Here is a 20,848-nt window from a genome sequence, read left to right on the forward strand (position 1 = left end):
GGGAAAGGCAGTATTGCGGAGGACATACTAATTTTTGATGCTATTACTCTCTCCCCTAGCTAGACACTTTCTACTAAGTAGATATGATGCTTGTGGAAGGGGGTAGGCAGCAGGCTGGGTAGGTGCAAGTACTGGGGACTAATTGTTTGGAAGCAGTGCATGGGGGCAGGTGCTAATGGCAGGCAGGAAGGGAGGTCTGGTATAACACATCAGCTCAAGAGCAGTACACAAACTTTAATTGAGGAAATTCTGCAGAATCAAGAAAATAGACAGAAGTTAAAATGGTTTGACTGTCTGATCAAAAATGAATCCAGGCAACCCTAGGGGTCCAAGTTATAGAGGCAGAAAAGGGGGTCATATTTTGTGAAAATCCTCTTTCAAGGATTAGTATACCACCTACAGAGAGTTCCCTCTGTCTGTTGCAATCTCCATATTATAATATTGTATAAAATTGAACATCCAGTAGACAGTGTAGCCACATCAGAATGACTTTAGCAGGTATGCAGACCTGAGAACTAAAGATATTGCCATGTAAATCACCAAAAATACAGAAACTGATATTACAGTTTTTCGTTGACAAGTGTTTTTCCCAAGTGACATTTTATGTCTGATGCTGCTTCCACTTAAGGAAAAATATGAATCTAAAAAAAGAACAAAACCCATACTTTTAATACAAAAGATAATGAACTTATATTATTACACTATTTGTCACTCTTCCCTAACCTTCAGGGCCCATTTATACTTATGCGACTTGTCATGTGACTTTGGACATGATAAGTCGCAGACTATTGTTTGCAATGGCACCCCTTCAGATTGCAGCAGTCGCAGCGGTTTTAAAAAGGCACCTGCACTACTTTGGTGCGACTTTTGATGTGACTTTGGTCCAGAGAATGTAAAGGCGGATCAAAGTCACACCAACAGTTGCATCAAAGTCGCACTCTAAAGTCACACTGAAAATCGTGCAACTTTAGAAATGTGCTTATGTGAATGGAAAATTAAAGAGATTATCTTAAACTGTATCTTGACCTTTTGGTGAAGTGTTCGAAAGCCAGGACATTCCCTGCATTAAGGTAAAAAATTCCCCAGTATTTGTAAAGCCCCCTTACCCGCCCTTATACTTACGTAAGGCCTCACTGGATCCAGCGCTGTGCCCTTCTGTAGTGGCTCTCCTTGTAGCCACAGAACATCAAGGCCATTGGCTCCTACTGTTGTCAATCAAATACTGTGAGCAGGGGGCCAGGATGTACATTAGTCTGACTCAGGAGAAAGCCGGCACATGCGCCCCCATAGGAAGTGGCTTCCTATGGTGGTGTACAGAGAAGAGGAGGAGCCAAGAGCGCCACTGGAGACCCCAGAAGAGGAGGTTTGGGGCCGCTCTTAGCCTTTACGATCACTTTAAAGCGGGAGTCCGCCGGGACTCCGCGTTTTTTTTTTTTTTTTTTAAAAGCCAGCAGCTACAAATACTGCAGCTGCTGACTTTTAAAATAGTGACACTTACCTGTCCAGCGCGCCTGCGATGTCGGCACCCAAAGCCGATCTCTAGATCGTCTGTCGGGTGCTGCCGCCGCCATCTTGGGTATGGGAATCAGGAAATGGAGCCTTTCGGCTTCATTTCCTGGTTCCCTACTGCGCATGCGCGAGCCGCGCTGCGCAATAAGGACGGTCCCCGCTGCCTCTGGGATCTGTGTGTTTCCCAGCAGGCAGCGGGGCACTTGCGGAAAGGGGCGGGCACTTGCGGAAAGGGGCGTAATCTACGCCCCTTTCCGCAGAGAGCTATCCCGGAAGTGGGTGCAGAATACCTGTACTGTACAGGTATCTGCACCCCCCTCCCCCCTGAAAGGTGCCAATTGTGGTGCCGGAGGGGGGGAGGGTTCCGATGAGCGGAAGGTCCACTTTAGGGTGGACCTCCGCTTTAAATCTCTGAATGTCAGTATTGCTGTGACCTAATGAAGAATGGATTTTAAAAGCTTGTACAGAAAAATGAACTGTTATGTGTAAAATGTTCAGAAACGAATGGCTTGTCTGCATTTGTACATACTGTCACTGCACTGGAAAGTTTATGACTCATTCAGCAAAGCAGTACAGGGGGCAACAAGAATCCAACTTCAAAAGGAAACCTGTGCTAAGAACATTATGAACACTGCTATTTATGATCCTTCCTTCTAAAAATATTTAGTAGCTTGACTGTCATCATGGTGTTACAGTAAATTCCCTATTTTGTTAGTTACTGACCCAGAACCTGTATGCAAATCAGGAGTTTTAACTGCATTTATGTTCCAGGTCAGTGACTCAAAGTACAGCAGTTTCAAAAGGAAATACAGTTTTTGTATAAAATGACTTCAAGGCATCCTTGCAAAGCAAGAAACAAAGGTAAAACTTTTTGTTAGTTTTGGGTGCAGCCATAAGATCATGCAGACAGAAAAAAAGATTACAGTGCTCACATACAAAAATTACATTTAACGCCTGCAAGGCTATTTAAAAACATATGGGCATATTCAGAAAATATGGGATTTAGTTACACCATATGGCCATATAGTGCTAAGCCCACTACTACGTCAAAGTACCCCAATATCAGTGGGCCCTACGCTATCCATAGAATGTAAGGTCCTGCTTCTCTGAACTAGGAGAGACATACACTCCTCTAAATGGGAGAATTAAAAGGACTCCTCCTATAACACAGGTGCACACTAATAAGAGGCACTGATGGGGGGGGGGGGGGGTGCAGCCCAAAGGGATTTGGTCAGAATCGATACACTAGACAAACAAACATTTGGGGGGCACACCCTACAAAATGCATACAAGATGGTGCAGCCATAAGACCATAAGATCACAACTGGGGATCTGACACACCTAGAATTGTACCATATGCTAAGAATCTTTTCTGCAAAATTATTTCTTCAACCCAAATGAGTATTAGCACGGGCACATTAATATTATTTGTTTTCTTTGCAGGGGTGTCTTTATTATGTAGTGCTACTCCCAGAGGAGCCTCAGAAATCACTTGCCCAGGTCTTCCCAACTTTAGCCCCACAGCCAGGCACAAAACAGGCTCATTCTCTCTTTTCCCATAAATCCAGTCTAGGGGATGTTGCGTTTGTTTTTATTTTTGGAGAACTTGGATAGGGATGAGGGTAGTGGTGGGATACTTCATGAATGAGAACTATGCACACTGAGGACTTAATCTTCTTTCTTCTTTAAGTAGGAGTAGAGCCCCTTCTCTTTAGTGGACAATATCTGCACAGAGCTCTTTAGGACACCAGCTGTGTCCCTTTAGCAGACCCACAGCTGACTATACTAGCCACCAGAGGGGTAGCTAAAGCACAAAGTATCCAAGATCTTCCCAATGTCTGTACTCACAAGGCCCAAGGGCATGCCTCCTTACAATCTTCCAAGCAATGCCCTCCAGTGATACCAAACAGATCTGTGGTAGACAGCTCCACTCAGTCAGTTTCTTCTGAGCACCCGAGTCTCTTCTGAGTCTCTGCAATCTTCCATCAGGTCACCCACCTGAGGTAGGGTTGACACCTTTTCTTCAAATCAAATGTGAGTAAACCAAAACCAAACTCACCTTGACCCCTTTATTTAAAAGGAAGGTCAAGTAAAGCTTTAGCAGGTTTAGGGAACTGCTAACCTTGATGGGGAAACTCTGCTTAGGTGTACCAGAAATGTTGTTTCAATCCACATTTGCTCAAGAAAAAATATAGAGAGAACCAGACCATGGCATAATATCTTTTTATTTAAAATAACATAAAAAACAAAAACAGCCAAATGGCCTCTTACTTCAAAAGTGCCAATGCCTCGGCACTAGAGGGAATGAATGTATCAGACCGGAACCAAACTTTTGGTTCCCGAGATCCAGGGGGTGGAACGCATGCCAATTCAAGCAGCGGAAGCGGCACGGCTAGGTTCCAAGGGGTCAAGGTGAGTCGGTGAGTAGGCTACTTACCATAATTCACTGGGTGATGTGTTTGTGCATTTCTCCTAAGCGATGACAGAGCATACAGGATTCATCCCTACTTCAGCTTCATCACTTCTTCTTTTTTATGCACATGGACATTTTCTATAAGCTCACTGTTTGAGTTGATTTATTGCATTCAATTTATATTGTAGCATGTATTGACTAATAAGATACCTGCGGTACTATTAAGCACTAGAGCACTTTATTGTTATTATTTAAGGTTTACTATATCCAGCATCCCCTTATCACTTACAACCCACATTTCTTCAAATCAAACCCGAACACTTTAGCGGTGCACAGCATTTTTTTTTTAATAGTATAAACTATATATATTTTGCTATTAAATAACATTTCAAATCATATGAAGTTAATAACAAAAGTCCCCCTTTACATCAGAGTCCAAAAAGTCCCCCTTTACATCTGATCCACAGAGTTCCCCTTTTACATCTGAACTCACAGCGTTCCCTTTCACTGTAAGGGGGGACTCTGCAGACTCTGATGTAAGGGAGAACTCTGGGGACTTTAAGGAATGGTCTGAAAACCCTGATTTAAGAGGGAACACTGAGAAATCTGATGTACAGAGAGGACTCTGACGTAAGTGGGTACCCTGTGGCCTCTGGTGTAAAGGGAAACTCTGATGTAAGGGGTGCTCTGAGAACCCTGATTTACCTTATTGTACTCACTCAGATGCAGGAGAGAGAAGGAGGGGAGACTTCAGTCACAGACAAGGATGGATGGTGAGCTCACTCACCCCTTGGCAGTCAGCACCTCTCATTCAGATGTATCTGAGGCTGATAGACTTGCAATTTCTGGCCCCCACTATAATTTTCTGAAGCCTAGAGTTGGGGATTGGAGTGTGGGCAGACACAGAGGGGTTGGGGTGGGAGAAAAAGGTGCAGGTTGAGCCCTCTCTCCTCTCCCGTTGGTGTGGGGGGTAGGGGGATGGGGGAATTGTTAGTTTTGTTAGTGCCTGCTTTGGGCAGTGTAAAAAAGAGTGTAAAAGACACTCTCAACTTAGCCAACTGCAGCCAGCAACCCTGCTGGGAAGACATAGTCCTAAATAATGTGTCTGGGTTTCAGGCAGTCTGAAACCCAGATGCATGATTCCAAACCCGAACTGTCCGGGTGAATCCTGGACAGGTGGCAACCCTAACCTGAGGCCTCCACATGGCAGTCTGTGCCTGAGAGGGCAGCGTGTCCCCCTCAGGCTGGACTCCTCCACTCTGGGATAAGAACCCAGAGCTCAATGTGCTCATTGAATAAATACAGTCTTCCAGCCAGCTTTCAGAGCCTGCTTCTGCGGGATAGGCCGGGCCTGTGTCAATATTGATGCTGCCATCTGCATAGCTTCACAGCTACTATCTGGAAACTTCTCAAGTCTCCTGGATACAGAGGAAGCTATAGACCAGATTAGCAGCAGCTGAACACACTAAGCAGACCTAACTAGCAGATCACAGCTTTATTTGGTACAGTGAGCAGAATTTGCTTTTGCCTACCAAATAATTGCAGCCAAACTGCATAAATCCAAAACACAATATAACACCTTCCCTAGGAGGGTGCTACAATTACATATTTAAAAATTGTGACATGGTTGCTTTATCTAATCTGACAGCAGTAATCCAGAATTTGATTTGTTTCTGCATGTTACTGAACTATGTTACCAAAATGCATATCTGATGGCAGTATATGGTTACGTGATTTTTCTCTTTCTCCATTTCTGTTTCAGGGAGAAAACAAAATGTTATCACACAACGCCCTGCAGAAAGAAAGACAGGCGCAAGCCTCAGCTATTATGAAGGAAATTCAAGGAACTGGTACAAACAATTTATATACATTCATGATTGGCTTCTATTAGTAATCTACTGAATAAATTGTCTCTGACTGAGCCCGTACCCTCTCAAAGTATCATGCTTCTCTTGGCAGCCAAGCCCTTTGTAGTTGTCTGTTTGGGGTCTATTTTCAGATGAACAACTGCTGAAATAGAATGAAGCTGAGCAACAGCTGATGGATATTGTAATGGTATTGGCTTTCATCTTTGTGTTTAGTGTTCGCCCCATAAACAGTCTTCATGGTTCAGGGCTAGTAGGTGACACAATCCTAATAAACATTTCATAGATTGGAAATCTTGAATCTCTGGACCATAATCCACTACTGTGTTTAACATTAGCAGTACTGTCACATCCTGCTTCCAAGGGAAGCAAGTACAAATGCCAGAACTTTAGTGGAGCAGAGCCAAAGTTGAAGAGGACTATATAATGGGTACACAGCAGTATACTTAGGAACACCAAGACATAGATTAATTACACAAGTGACTGGATCAAAAATATAGGTGGCAAAGAGTAAACAAGTAAAGGGCATAAGCAAAATGTTATAATAGTCCTATCACGGAAGGAGAGGTGGGCATAGGACTATTTATCAGCTCCAGTAACCTCCTAAAGACCATTCTCTCTGTGTGAACAGGTGACACTACAACTCAGCCCAAATTCTAGACAAAATTTTTTTTCGCTTTTCACTGCCAGTTGTATTGATGTTCCAAATGTGCTTGGGTTTAATCCTTGGAACATTCGCCAAACTGATCCCACTTAAGTCAATGGGGGACAAACATGAAGGGTATGCTTAAACAAAAGGCATAGGGAGCCGGACACTGCCATGGGGGACATGTACCAATGCAACTAAAACTACTGTTTAGCAGGGTGCAGTTCTTTTAACAAGGCTTAAAGGAAAACATACAAAATAACACTTCCTTCAAATAAAATGCTTGCTCTCTGCTTTAAACCTGCCTATGAAGTGGCACATCTGTATGATATACTACAGTGAAAGTGAAAGTGACATTTACAAAGATACAAAATTGCGGCTTAATGACATTTCCCTGCTGTTTCACTCTGTTTGTAAAAAAATGGCCCCTAGATGAGGGTCTGGTATAAATTATGAAGGGGGTGCCCACACAACAAAAAAAATATATGGAGTCCTCCCGAATTCAATACAAAAGATGCTGACGGGTGTACTGTCATTGCTTGTTATGATGCACTATAAAAAACGACGATTTTGAAAAACAAATGACCCTTGATGAGGATCTGGCAATTTAAAGCTCAAGTCCAGGCAAAAGAAAGGTTTTGCCATACAGAGGGCTGTGCCCACACATTACAGGTCAACTGACTTGTCAGAGGATTGGAGAAAGATTATACTCACCTGATCCTCCTCTTCATCTGCAAACGCCACTTCCCCACAATATTGTGGTGGACTGTTCCTGACATCCTCACATCCAGAGCAGGTCTATACCGCGAGGGGGCAGGAGCCACAGGGGAGGATCTTGGAGGATTAGGTAAGTATATCTCCATTCTCCAATCCCCTAGACAAAACTGAACAGTTGACCTGTGCAGTGTGGGCACAGCCCCAAGCATGGGAAGACTGTTTTTGGGCCAGATTTCAGTTTGAAAAATGGCCCCACACAAAAAAAAGTAATGTAGAGTCACCCCCTAAATTCTATACCAGACCCTGTTTGCAAACAAAAATGGTGGGGGATTCCTGACCAACTTGTCCAGTGATACAGATTCATCATCAGTTATAATAAATGATAACTGATGGCCAGGGTTTTTTTTCCAGTAAATAGATGCAGGAACTCCCCCTAGGTGGTGGATTGACTCTCTAAACCCCTGTGGGAGCCATTGGGAGATCTTCGGGAGCCGTTGGGAGACAAGCTGTCACTTGTAAACATAGAATCCGGACTTCTTTGTTTACAAGTGATAGTGGTGAGCAGGGAGCGTGAGTCAGAGGCAGTAGAACTGAGTTCCACCAAGTTCCAGCTGAAAAAAATCCCTGCCGAAATCATCAAAACAAAACATGGTAATCTACAAAAATCATCAGATCCCGATGATCCACATTACAACTGACAGCTTCCATGCCTGTTCGCTGATGTAATTGACCAAATGCAGTCACAACCTTATTTGGAAGGCAGTGCGAAAGTGGTTACTAGGATGCCAGAAGCCGTCTGCATCTTGGCACCCAATGACATTGTGTGTCCTGAACAGCAGGAACTTGTCATTGAATAAATGGTATCCTGCTGCTTTCAGCAGGAGTTTTGTGAAGAGGGGCCAAATAGTCCAGCCAGTACATGAACCTTGAACAGCCAGGGTTCAGTACAGACTCTGCACTGCTGCAAACCTGAAGCCGATCCCTGATTAAATGATAAAGTCATTGGTGTGTGCAGACTATTGCATTAGGGTGTGCACCCCAAAGCTCAAGCACACTTTATATATATATATATATATATATATATATATATATATATATATATGTAGCGGCAGCTCCTGAAGAGCACGCGCTATGCATTTTTTCAAAGTTAAACTTTGCCTAAACTGCAGTTTGGTTTGGGTTTATTTGTCCAAATTGGACCTCTGCATCAGTCTGACTGGACTGTGAGATGTTCAGCCTGGCCACAGGGGGCACTGTCTCTTGTGGCAGGCGTGGAACTATGGTCTGTTTAGGTGCTTAAGTTACTCTCTTTCGGAGACAGGTCAGTGGGAGTGGCCCTCTCACTGTGCCCTCTGGGAGAGGGTATTTAAGATGCGGACATCACGTGGTTCGGGGTTCTGGTCCAGCATGATGTGCTGACTTCATGGTCCTGGTCCTCCTGACCAGCCTCCCAGGAAGGCTTTGGCCTGGGGTGTGGATCCACCCAACTTTAATGCCTCGGGGCTGGCTAGCCCGAGGCAAGGAAACGAAAGGAGGATTCTGAGGTGGTTGGGTGCCGTCTCCGGTCGAGGAGAGACCCAGAGTACTTTGAGCATTCCAGGGGAGGACTCTTTAGAAGAACACCACGTACGGGTTGGTTTTCTTAACAAGAGCCTGAAAGGGCTGAAGTAACCGAGAGAATCCGGTCTTGTGGATATCGCCAAGCAGGCTGAAAGATCCAGGTATCCTACAAGCGTTTCAAGTTTAGTTTCCCTACATGCTTTACAACAACGTCTGTGGCAGAGACATTATTTTGTACCTTCTGCAACAACGTCTGTGGCAGAGACTTGTTCCTGAGTAAGCACCTTGTTGGCTGCTAGGCCTTGTGAGAGAGGGACTGTCCAACCTGGGTGACCATCCAGCTGTGAATGGCTATTCTCTGGATGCAGTCAAAGTAAGCAAGTTCTTCAGTGTTTTTTTTACTTTGACACTAAGAGTAGCTGAACTTCCTTCCCAACCCTCTGGTCCCAAGTTGAAAGTGGATCTGTTGTCAGTCTCAAGTTACTGGGCTATTTACCATGGGACATCCCCTAGACGTGCCACAAGGAGAACAGAAGGTAACGGTAAGCCCAAAAATAACCAGCAGCTCCTTCGGGGGTTAGTGCTACATATATATATATGCACACACACACTTATAATTGTAAACAAATGTTTTAAAATGTATCAGGGGTCTAAAAAGACCCCCCGATGTCTCACTTTTGCAACAGAGAAAGGCCCTTTTTCTCTGCAGCGTCAGCTGCACTGGACAGTGAATGAATGGGCAATACTCTGTACTGAGCGGCTTCCTGTTCATACATAAACTAAAGCCTAGTAAACACAGTTTACACGGGCCTGGGCAGCAAGGGGAATATACGCTGCACAGGGGTATTTAGGGGGTGCCTAGGCACACCTGGCACATCCCTTGTGCACACTCAAGGTGAAAGTATATATCTGCCAAAATGTTTTCCCAGTTTTGGTTAAACTGTAGAAGGGTCATATCCTTGTTCGGGTTTTTATTGTTGTTTTTGTGTCTGCTGAGGAGATTCATTCCCTTTATTTGTCCTGGTGAAGATGGGTGTCAGTGCAAAAGGAGGTGAGGAGATATCATCCAATGGGGGCACCTGTTCTGATAAAAAAGAGCATCAAATTTACCTTGGAGAGATTTCCTTTCACCTCCTGCTGTGTCTGTGTAAAAGGAAATTAAGTAAATATTTCCCAATAAGTCGCAGGTGGCAAAAAAAACTAACACATGTTTTAAACATTTCCTCCCCTTGTTGCTTGATGTCATTTGAAACACTGCCTGTTTTACTGCTGAAGTGATTTCTCTTGCTTCTCTTTCTGTCTCATCTATCACCTAAGCAGTAAGTGAGGAGAAACCCTCTTTTATGTGGACAAATGCAGCACAAAAATCCTGACAAATGTTCCAAACTTTCCTCTGTTAGAAAATGTGTTATTATTTAATTTCTTTGAGGGGATTTCCTATTGGTTCCTGTTCTGACACATAAAATAAAAAGGGATTAGACATTTTCGAAGAGGGGGATATAGACAGCAATATACATTTGGCAGAGGTTCAACTATTTCCTAATGCCGTGTACACACGGCCAGACTTTTCGATAGCAAAGGTCTAACGAAACGAATCCATCTGACAATTTGACCGTGTGTGGGCTTCATTGGACCTTTGCTGTTGAAAAATCTGACGGACTTTAGATATAGAACATGTTTCAAATCTTTCCGACGGACTCGAGTCTGGTCGAAAAATCCATTTGTCTATATGCTAGTCCAACGGACGAAAACCGACGCTAGGGCAGCTATTGGCTACTGGCTATGAACTTCCTTATTCTAGTCCGGTCGTACGTCATCATGGTCGAATCCGTCGGACTTTGGTGTGATTGTGTGTAGACAAGTCTGATTCGACGGAAGTCCATCTAAACTCCATCGAAAAGTCTGATGGAATTCAGTCCATCTAAAAGTTTGGTTGTGGGTACACGGCATAACTCCCAAACCAAAAACAAATTGGGCTGAAGCTGGGCTTTTACCCAAATGTGAAAACTTCTACATGCTTTTAATTGCAAACTATAGTTTTCACTTTCATTGCAGAGATTACTGAAGTTCACATAAAACATGCAAATTATAACATATAATTTTATTTTGATTCTGATTATTCCTTGATGTTAAGAAAAAGTCTAGCTAAAATAATTTTCAAGGCAACTACTTGAAGCCAGTGAATTAGTCATCATTTATCAGCATTGTGGTTAGGAAACTGGGGCGCGATCAGGCAAGCAGTTGTCTGGAGATTGGCCTATACTAGTACATCCTACTGATAGTTGCCAATCAGTTACTTCTGCTATGGCTTTGCCTGGTGATCCTCTCTGCATCTTAGATCACATTAACTTCTACTAGTTCTCTCTGCATTGTTTCCTCTAGTCTTTCCACCACCCCAAATTCCTCTATGATGTACAGGCATGAATCCACATGACATTTCCTACTGGTCTGGTCTCCCTTTTCAATTGCAGCTAATTCCACATTTTACTTCACCATTAGCTCCTATTAGTTCATGACTGATCTCAGATTTTTTTTTGTTTAATAATTGTTTATTAAAATAAAGTAAAGGAGGGAAAGACATACAGTGGGGCAAAAAAGTATTTAGTCAGCCACCAATTGTGCAAGTTCTCCCACTTAAAAAGATGAGAGAGGCCTGTAATTGTCATCATAGGTATACCTTAACTATGAGAGACAAAATGTGGAAACAAATCCAGACAATCACATTGTCTGATTTTTGAAAGAATTTATTTGCAAATTATGGTGGAAAATAAGTATTTGGTCAATATGAAAAGTTCATCTCAATACTTTGTTATATATCCTTTGTTGGCAATTACAGAGGTCAAACTTTTTCTATAAGTCTTCACATGGTTATCACACACTGTTGCTGGTATGTTGGCCCATTCCTCCATGCAGATCTCCTCTAGAGCAGTGATGTTTTGGGGCTGTCACTGGGCAACGCGGACTTTCAACTCCCTCCAAAGGTTTTCTATGAGGTTGAGATCTGGAAACTGGCTAGGCCACTCCAGGACCTTGAAATGCTTCTTACGAAGCCACTGCTTCATTGCCCGGGCAGTGTGTTTGGGATCATTGTCATGCTGAAAGACCCAGCCACATTTCATCTTTAATGCTCTTGCTGATGGGAGGAGGTTTGCACTCAAAATCTCACAATACATGGCCCCATTCATTCTTTCATGTACACGGATCGTCCTGTTCCCTTTGCAGAGAAACAGCCCCAAAGCATGATGTTGACACACCATGCTTCACAGTAGGTACGTTGGTCTTTGGTTGCTCTCTCCTCCAAACACGACGAGTTTTTACCAAACAGTTCTACTTTGGTTTCATCTGACCATATGATATTCTCCCAATCCTCTTCTGGATCATCCAAATGCTCTTTATTAAATCAACCCCAAGGTTCCATAATCTGTATAGATTGAGTACCAGAAAAATGTACAAAAAACATCCCAGATGAGTGATTACCAGAGATTAAGAACTGTGGAACAGTGTTTTTTTTTTAGCTTGAGCTAGTTTCTTTATATTATTCCTGTCTTTTTTTACGTTGTACAGTATAACCTTGGTTTGAAAGGAACTTGGTTTGAGAGTGCTTTGCAGGACAAGCTAGATGTTTTAATAAATTTTTATTTGATAAACACGCAATGTCTTGATATAAGATTAACATCACATCCCAACTGAGTATAAAAGAGAAGAGAGGCGCCTCTAAGTGTAGCAATATGGTTACATTTAATGAAGGTACAACATTTAGCAACTTACACGGTTGATGATTAAAACAGGCATCTGGGGTAAAGCTGTCCACATAGACCATCCTCCACTGCCATCGACATCGTCCCTTCCATGCTGTGCTCCATGAGTGATTCAAGCCTTGCTTTCAGATCATTCTACTGCAGGGTAGTCTTCCAAGTCAAGATTGCAGACTGACAGCGGTGAGAGCCACGGTGTGGAGGATGGTCTATGTGGACAGCTTTACCCCGGATGCCTGCATACTTAGATGTGCCTGTTTTAATCATCAACCGTGTAAACTGCTAAATGTTGTACCTTCATTAAATGTAACCATATTGCTACACTTAGAGGCGCCTCTCTTCTCTTTTATACTGTGTAGCCCCTGCTGGATTTTGCTTCTAATCCCCTTGTGGAGGCTTCCATTTGTGAATGGGCATTTTATGGTTACATAACCTATCACATTGCTATAATCTTTTTATATGTTCTATAAACTGAAGGACTTATGAATAAATGATTGTGGAACAAATCATCTGAGTTTCCATTATTTCTTATGGGGAAAAATCGCTTTGATATACAAGTGCTTTGGATTACAAGCATGTTTCTGAAACAAATTATGCTTGCAATCCAATGTTTTACTGTATTTCTGACCAGTAGCTTGCTAGTAAGATGGACCCACCTGTGTTTCTATCCTGCACCCTCACCTGCAGCCAAAATCATATTTTTCCTAACTCAGTTCAGGTTAAACCATCTAACCAGTCAATCCTAGTCATCCAAAGGAATGAATGTACTGAATTTGCCTTTGATTTGAAGCCTGCTTTAAAAATGTATTTGATTTTACTGTTTTAGATGAGCTGTAAGATGATGTGTTTGATTCGCTTTGCACTTCTTTTCTTTGCAGTCAACAAGTTGTTTTGAGATCTTGTAGGAAAAATAATTCATATACAAACCGTGCATCCAAACACATACATTTAAGCAGTACCAAAATTAATGTAAAATGTAGAGTTTGTTTGCAAAATACAACTGTATGTCAGTGTTAAGTTTGAAGCCAAATTTCAGTTTCAATTTAGGCATAGACTTTTAACCAAAATGCCATTTTAGTTATAGTCATATTTTAGTCATCTGAATTTTTTTAGTGCTAACAGACTAAAATAGTGTTAATTTCATTAAAATATTTTTGCCAACAAAATTAACTCTGCAGTATGTATACACCTGCACGGATGTCCTTTTTTAATTTAATTTAATTTTAATATTTTACCACTGCATTCTATGCCTTCAGTACTGACTTTGCTGTTTTTCTTACTAAAATTTCTTTGATCTCGACATTATGTAATGCTAAATAACCATAAACATTTGTAGATGCTTTCTGTGATGTAAATGGAACTGCTAGCCAGTTTTAGATTAGTGTAACAAATTATGTAATTCTTCTTCCATGTACAAAACATTACTCAGTCCTGTATCAGGCTGAAGCACTGCATGTAAAAAGGGTGGACATTCCTTAGACCTTGAGTACATAATTCACATTTCTTGTTACTCCCTAGAGTAATTAAAATATTGCAAAATTCAAAGTGGTATATCTTGAACTAGTGATCGGAAATTATTATGGTAGCCTAAAAATAGATGCCAAAATGATGTCATGACTTATTATGTTATGGAAAAGGGTACAGAGCTAGACATATTTTGGCATGTTAAATAAGAATTGGTACAATTGATCTCTGTTGTCTATTTAAAGTGTTTGTGACCTTACAAATGTAATTTACTGCCAGCCCCTCCCCTGTATCTATTTTTTTTTTAAACAAAGCCTCTAAATACCTTTTTTTTAGAGAGTTCAGGCCGGTCACTTGACTCCCGGCTGCTATCCTACTCCGATCCAGGGCTACAGTGGGAGGGGCCAAGACCTCACTCTGACATCAGCCGGGGGTCAAGTGACCACTGTGCTGGCTGTTCAGCCTCTCCCTTTGTAGCCCATGGATCAGAATAGGAAAGCAGGGAGTCACATGACTGGCCTGAAGATGAAAAGGGTATATAGAGGCTTTGTTTTAAAAAAAAAAAACACTTATACATTTTTACAGTTTAGACAGTACAAGCACTGTGCTGTTTAACCTGCTATGAGGGAACAGGATCTCTTTTTTTTTGGGGTTACAAACACTTTAGGATCACATACATCAAACCTTTAAAGTGGAGTTCCGCCCACATATACAAAAGTGAGTACACCCCCAAATTTTTGTAAATATTTTATTATATCTTTAAGGCTCTCAATGAAGAGAAGTTGGTGAACTGGATCCTGGATAGTCCTTCAACATTTCAGGCCACACAGTGATGTCCTCAGATGACCTCTGGATGGTGAAACCCAAGGCGGAACGGAGGTATCAACAGGGAATCTTACATACCACCTGCTCCCAGCGATTGATAACCACCTTTGGGTGGTATATTCCCTGTTGATACCTCTGTTCCGCCTTGGGTTTCACCATACAGAGGTCATCTGAGGACATCACTGTGTGGCCTGAAAAGTTGGAGGACTATCCAGGATCCAGTGCACCATCTTCTCTTCATTGAGAGCCTTACATGCCTATATGATCTGGTGTTGACCATACGCAGATCCACCGACTCTGGTAAGAGTATCCACCTATACCATTCTTTTGATGTTATTAAACTAAAGAAGTACATACAACTGCTGAGGTCATCCATCTGGAGGCTGAGCGCTTTATGTGGCGGGTCCTTTCACTTTTTTATGAACACTTTTTTGGACTTATTATTCTTTATATGTATATGTAGTCACTAATCAATATTTTATTTGCTATTCATTTCAATTTACGACATGAACATATGGTTTGTGTTATTAGCGCTACATTTTTCACCAATTATCTTTATATGAATACTTGTAACATTCGTATGTAGCAGCTATGGTTATTCTTTCACAGATTAGCGCAGTATTATTTTTCTTATTTGTATTTTCTTTGCCATGAGGTGCCATGTTGAGCTTCCAGTGACCAGTATGAGAAAGTGAGTGATAACACCAAATTTAACACACCTGTTCCCCATTCACGAGTCACATGACACCGGGGAGGGAAAATGGCTAATTGGGCTCAATTTGGACATTTTCACTTAGGGGTGCATTCACTTTTATTGCCAACGGTGGTTTAGATATTAATGGCTGTGTGTTGAGTTATTTTGAGGGGACAGCAAATTAACACTGTTATACAAGCTGTACACTCACTACTTTACATTGTAGCAAAGTGTCATTTCTTCAGTGCTGCCACATGAAAAGATATAATACAATATTTTTAAAAATGTGAGGGGTATACTCACTTTTGTGAGATACTGTATATATTTTTTTTTCGGCATCCCCTCTGCTTGTACTTATAATATACAGTAAATCATGTTTACATTTAAAGCGCGGTTCGAGTACATCTTTTTTATAATTTACTAGTTTACTCTTTTTGCATCTTCCTGAGTGCTTCCATCTTGATTGTGGGCATGTGAAGCTCACCAGGGTTCCGGGATAAGGTGCTGCTGGCTAGCCATCATGCACCTCCCGATCTCGCGTATGCGCATTATACACAGGGCATAGTGCAGGCAGTGTGCCTGATTGCCATCACAATGGGTGGTGACGGAGGAAGGGCCCGCCCCATTGTTATAGCAATAAAGATAATGAATCAATCTCCAGCAAAACCCAGAAGCCTTAGCCGAGCATGCAATGCCCATTGACTCCTGGAAATGATGACACACATCTTCCAAGAGCACAGGTGTCGCAGGTTATGACATACCTCGAGGCAGATTATAAGGGACACCCTAGCAACAAGCCAGATACAGTAATGGAAAAAAAAAGTTTTTTGCCAAATGTTGTTATCCTAGCAGAAAGGTAATGATTCATATAAAGATCAAATTATAGGTGGAACTCCACTTTAAACTGAAAGTAAACTTTCTATTGATTTCACCCAAGAATGCTTGGCCTCTGTTTAATCTTCAAAATGCCTTGATGCTGCACATGTGATCAGTTAAGACACCAGCCATTGGACAGTTTGGTTGAGAGCACATTTAATGTGATGTGCCAGGAAGGTAACTCTTTTTTTAAACTTTTTAATTGATGGATTCACTTCCACTTTAAAGGGTTTTTCAGATACAATACAAATGGTGTTCTTTGAATGGACAAGGAGAGAGGAAGGGCAGGTAAATGACTGGAATTCCCCTTGTCCATTCACAGAATACCTTGTATTCTGTGAATGGACAGGGAGAGAGAGAAAATGGAGAACAAACAATTATATTGCTTTGCTGTACCAGAGCCACAGCTCTCCTACCCGCAGAGCCTGAAGTTTGGCTCTGAACATAGTATTTGCCAGAATAATAAATTATTTTTGGTTGAGAGACTTCCAAAGGACCCTGAAGCACTAAAACAATGCTGAGATGTCTGCTAATCTACAAACACAGTTCATGTCCCAAGCAGTTTGTAGTAGCTGCATCTCTTGTACCTATGGCACTTTAGTCCCACCATTCCATTTATCTAAACATTAACACAATTTGGTCCTTCTACCTCTAAGGCTCGGTTCACACAGGGGCGACTTGTCCAGGCGACTTCGCCGCCTGACAAGTCGCACTCCGTTCTGTACTACGGAACCGTTCTAATAGGAGCGACTCAAGTCGCTTCAACTTAGAAAAAAGGTTCCTGTACTACTTTTGCGGCGACTTCGGGCGACTTGCATTGACTTCTATACAGAAGTCGTTTTGCAAGTCGCCGCTGATCGTGTGCAGGTCGCGGCGCTGCAAGTCATGCCGCCCGCTGTGTGAACCGAGCCTAAAAAATTACTGTTGTGTAAATAATCACAAGTGCACAATAAACTTGTTAAAAATATCAGTTGTGCACAAAAAAATTCTACATACATCTCTGCCCTAGTAACGTTCATTGTCAATTGTACCCTTTTTCATTTACAGCATATTCTACAGGCCGGCCTCATCCTATATAATAGTATCAGTGATTCATCATTGCTCACACACTTAGCACATCATCCTGTTGCTGTGGAGTAGATACGCTCCATGGCAACCTGATTCTCTAAAAGCAGCTGGCTTCATTTCTTTGTGTTGTATCAAAGTTTATTCAATCTCCTCCAGTTCAATTGCATTTATTGGGTAATAGGACCATATTTTACCACAGCGCTCACCTCGATGACCTTGAGTTGATGAATATGTTCATGTGACATTGCTGTCACCAATGGAAAACACATGACCAAATTCTTTTCCAAGAAAGATGGCTTGAATTAACCTTTGCTAGTCCTTCCAATAGCGAGGGAAACTAGCACGATATACTGAAACAAAAGGTATACCTTCATGATATGTATTCAATGTTGGCAGTATAATAACAGTATTATACGTATAATAATAATTTAAGTATTATTAATTCACACTTATGATGAAGACGATCAAGCAAAAGTGCTTAGCTAACTGTAAAGCCCTTGAACACAGGCGGACATTCCAACAACAAAATCCATTGGATTTTGTCCGACGGATTTTGTCCGAAACTGGTGTTGCATACACACGGTCGGACAAAGTTGTCGGAAAATCCGATCGTTCGTAAAGTGATGACGTTATTTAGTTACAATGGGACTACGTTCAGGCTAGTAGCCAATAGCTTTGGTGTAGGAATTTGATCTGAGCATGCGTGGCACTTTGTCCGATCGGAATTCTCTACAAACGAGCGGACAAAGTCTGATCGGATCATGTTGTCGAAAATTTTTTATATCCAGCTCTCAAACTTTGTTGGTCGGACATTCCGACAGAAAAAGTCAGATGAAGCCCACACACGGTCGGATTATCCGACAACGCGATCCAATCGGACATTTTCCGTGTATGTACAAGGGCTAAGAACACAGCTTACTGCTGTCTGCTGCCCTAGGGTAAAAATCCTCTCTGAGTGCAGGTTTGGGGCAATTTTTTTTCTTGCCCCTAAATGCTTCTTCAAAATATGCCTGTAATGGCATCTGCATATTAGATAACCTAGAGCCGCTTTCGGGGGCATAAAAAGGGAATTCCAGATGCCTCTAACAGCAGCATTTTTTCTACCCGTGGGCAATAGGCATTATACAGAAAATACACTATAGATATTTTAAGGAGTTGTAAAGATTTGAGTTTTTTCACAATGCAATGTTTAGGAAATGATTTAGTGGCACGTACACATTAAATAGTTTATTAATATACATGTTTTGGGACCCATACACACTAGGTGTCTGGAGAAAATGCCAAAACCTCTGACAGAGAAAAGCAGTATAAAAAGCCCCCTAATAACTCATATTACACACACACGCATTTATAAGCTTATTTTGCAAAACATCCTCTCAGCTTATTTTTCAGTATAATCAATTTACACTTGAAACGTAGAACGCGCCTAAACATCATGTTTAGGTGTGTTTATGTGCATTAAATGTTTTTTCTGCCAAGAAGCCCCTCTCAAAAAAGCACTTGCGGTGTTATTTTCAGCCTGTAAATGCGCCTCTTCAAATACACTATATTACCAAAAGTATTGGGACACCTGCCTTTACACGCACATGAACTTTAATGGCATCCCAGTCTTAGTCCGTAGGGTTCAATATTGAGTTGGCCCACCCTTTGCATCTATAACAGCTTCAACTCTTCTGGGAAGGCTGTCCACAAGGTTTAGTAATGTGTCTATGGCAATGTTTGACCATTCTTCCAGGCACTGATGTGGATCCCAAAAGTGTTCTATTGGGTTGAGATCCGGACTCTCTGCAGGCCAGTCAAGTTTGTTCACCCCAAACTCGCTCATCCATGTCTTTATGGACTTTGCTTTGTGCACTGGTCCAAATAATTTGGTGGAGGGGGTATTATGGGGTGGGGGTTGACATTTTGGACAATTTCATGCTCCCAACTTTGCGGAGACAGTTTGGGAAGGGGCCCTTCCTGTTCGAACATGACTGCACACCAGTGCACAAACAAGGTCCATAAAGACCTATACTTTGTAGAACCACCTTTCGCTGCAATTACAGCTGTAAGTCTTTTTGGGGATGTCTCTACCAGCTTTGAACATCTGGAGAGTAAAATTGTTGCCCATTCTTCTTTGCAAAATAGCTCAAGCTCTGTCAGATTGGATGTAGAATGTCTGTGAACAGCAATTTCAAGTCTTGCCACAGATTTTCAATTAGATTTAGGTCTGGACTTTTACTGGGCCATTCTAACACATGAATATGCTATGATCTAAACCATTCCATTGTAGCTCTGGCTGTATGTTTAGGGTTGTCGTCCTGCTGGAAGGTGAACCTCCGCCCCAGTCTCAAGTCTTTTGCAGACTCTAACAGATTTTCTTCTTTTAAGATTGCCTTGTATCTGGCTCCATGCATATTCCCAATAAACTCGAATGAGCTTTCCTGTCCCTGCTGAAGAAAAGCATCCCAAAACATGATGCTACCACCACCATGTTTCACAGTGGGGATGGTGTGTTCAGGGTGATGTCCAGTTTTCGCCACACATAGCATTTTGCTTTTAGGCCAAGAAGTAAAATTTTGGTCTCATCTGACTAGAGCACCTTCTTCCACATGTTTGCTGTGTCCCCCTCATGGCTCTCTCGCAAAGTGCAGACAGGACTTCTTCTTATGGCTTTCTTTAAACAATGGCTTTCTTCCTGCCACTCTTCCATAAAGGCCAGATTTGTGGACTGTACGACTAACAGTTGTCCTGTGGACAGATTCTCTCACTGGAGCTGTGGATCTCTGCATCTCCTCCAGATTTACCATAGGTGGATGGCCATGTCTTGGTAGGTTTGCAGTTGTGCAATATTCTTTCTAATTTCAGATGATGGATTGAACAGTGCTTAGTGAGATGCTCAAAGCTTGGGATATGTTTTTATAACCTAACCCTACTTTAAACTTCTCCGCAACTTTATCCTTGACCTGTCTGGTGTGTTCCTTGGCCTTAATGATGCTGTTTGTAAAACTGAGATTAAATACAAACCTCCGAGGGCTTCACAGGACAGCTGTATTTAAACTGAGATTAAATTACAGACAAGTGGACCTTATTTATCAATCAGGTGATTTCTGAAGGCAATTGGTTCCACTTTTAGTTAGGGCTTTAGTTAGGGCTATCCGAGTAAAGGGGGCTGAATACAAATGCACGCTATACTTTTCAGATATTTATTTGTAATAATTTTTCAAAAACATTTATAATTTTCCTTCCACTTCCCAATTATGTGCCCTTTGTGTTGGTCTATCACAAAATCTCAATAAAAGACATTTACGTTTTGGGTCGAACCATAAAAAAATTTGGAAAATTTTAAGGGGTATAAATACTTTTTCAGGGTACTGTATATTAATTGGTTTGTGAAAAAGAATCTACAAACTATGGTATATATTTTAAAATTGATCAATCCCGATGTAATGATGGCCTATCTCTTTGTGTGAGGTA

The 20,848-nt window shown here is 41.8% G+C and overlaps 1 protein-coding gene across 2 annotated transcripts in view; it reads left to right on the forward strand.

The window, feature by feature from the left end:
- MYOZ2 (myozenin 2) overlaps nt 1-20,848 on the forward strand; it is a 135,805-nt gene that overhangs the window by 35,145 nt on the left and 79,812 nt on the right. The window contains exons 2-3 of one of the 2 annotated variants that reach the window (XM_077476820.1): nt 2,281-2,370; nt 5,685-5,772. In XM_077476820.1, the coding sequence (XP_077332946.1) occupies nt 5,697-5,772 (76 nt within the window). In that variant the 5' untranslated portion in view covers nt 2,281-2,370; nt 5,685-5,696. The remainder of the gene's footprint in view (nt 1-2,280; nt 2,371-5,684; nt 5,773-20,848) is intronic. The other variant, XM_077476819.1, reaches the window with a different exon arrangement.

The sequence above is a fragment of the Lithobates pipiens genome, unplaced genomic scaffold, assembly GCF_037356315.1.
Source record: "Lithobates pipiens isolate NorthernLeopardFrog02 unplaced genomic scaffold, aLitPip1_a1.2 Scaffold_13, whole genome shotgun sequence".
In the NCBI taxonomy this organism is placed as follows: domain Eukaryota; kingdom Metazoa; phylum Chordata; class Amphibia; order Anura; family Ranidae; genus Lithobates; species Lithobates pipiens.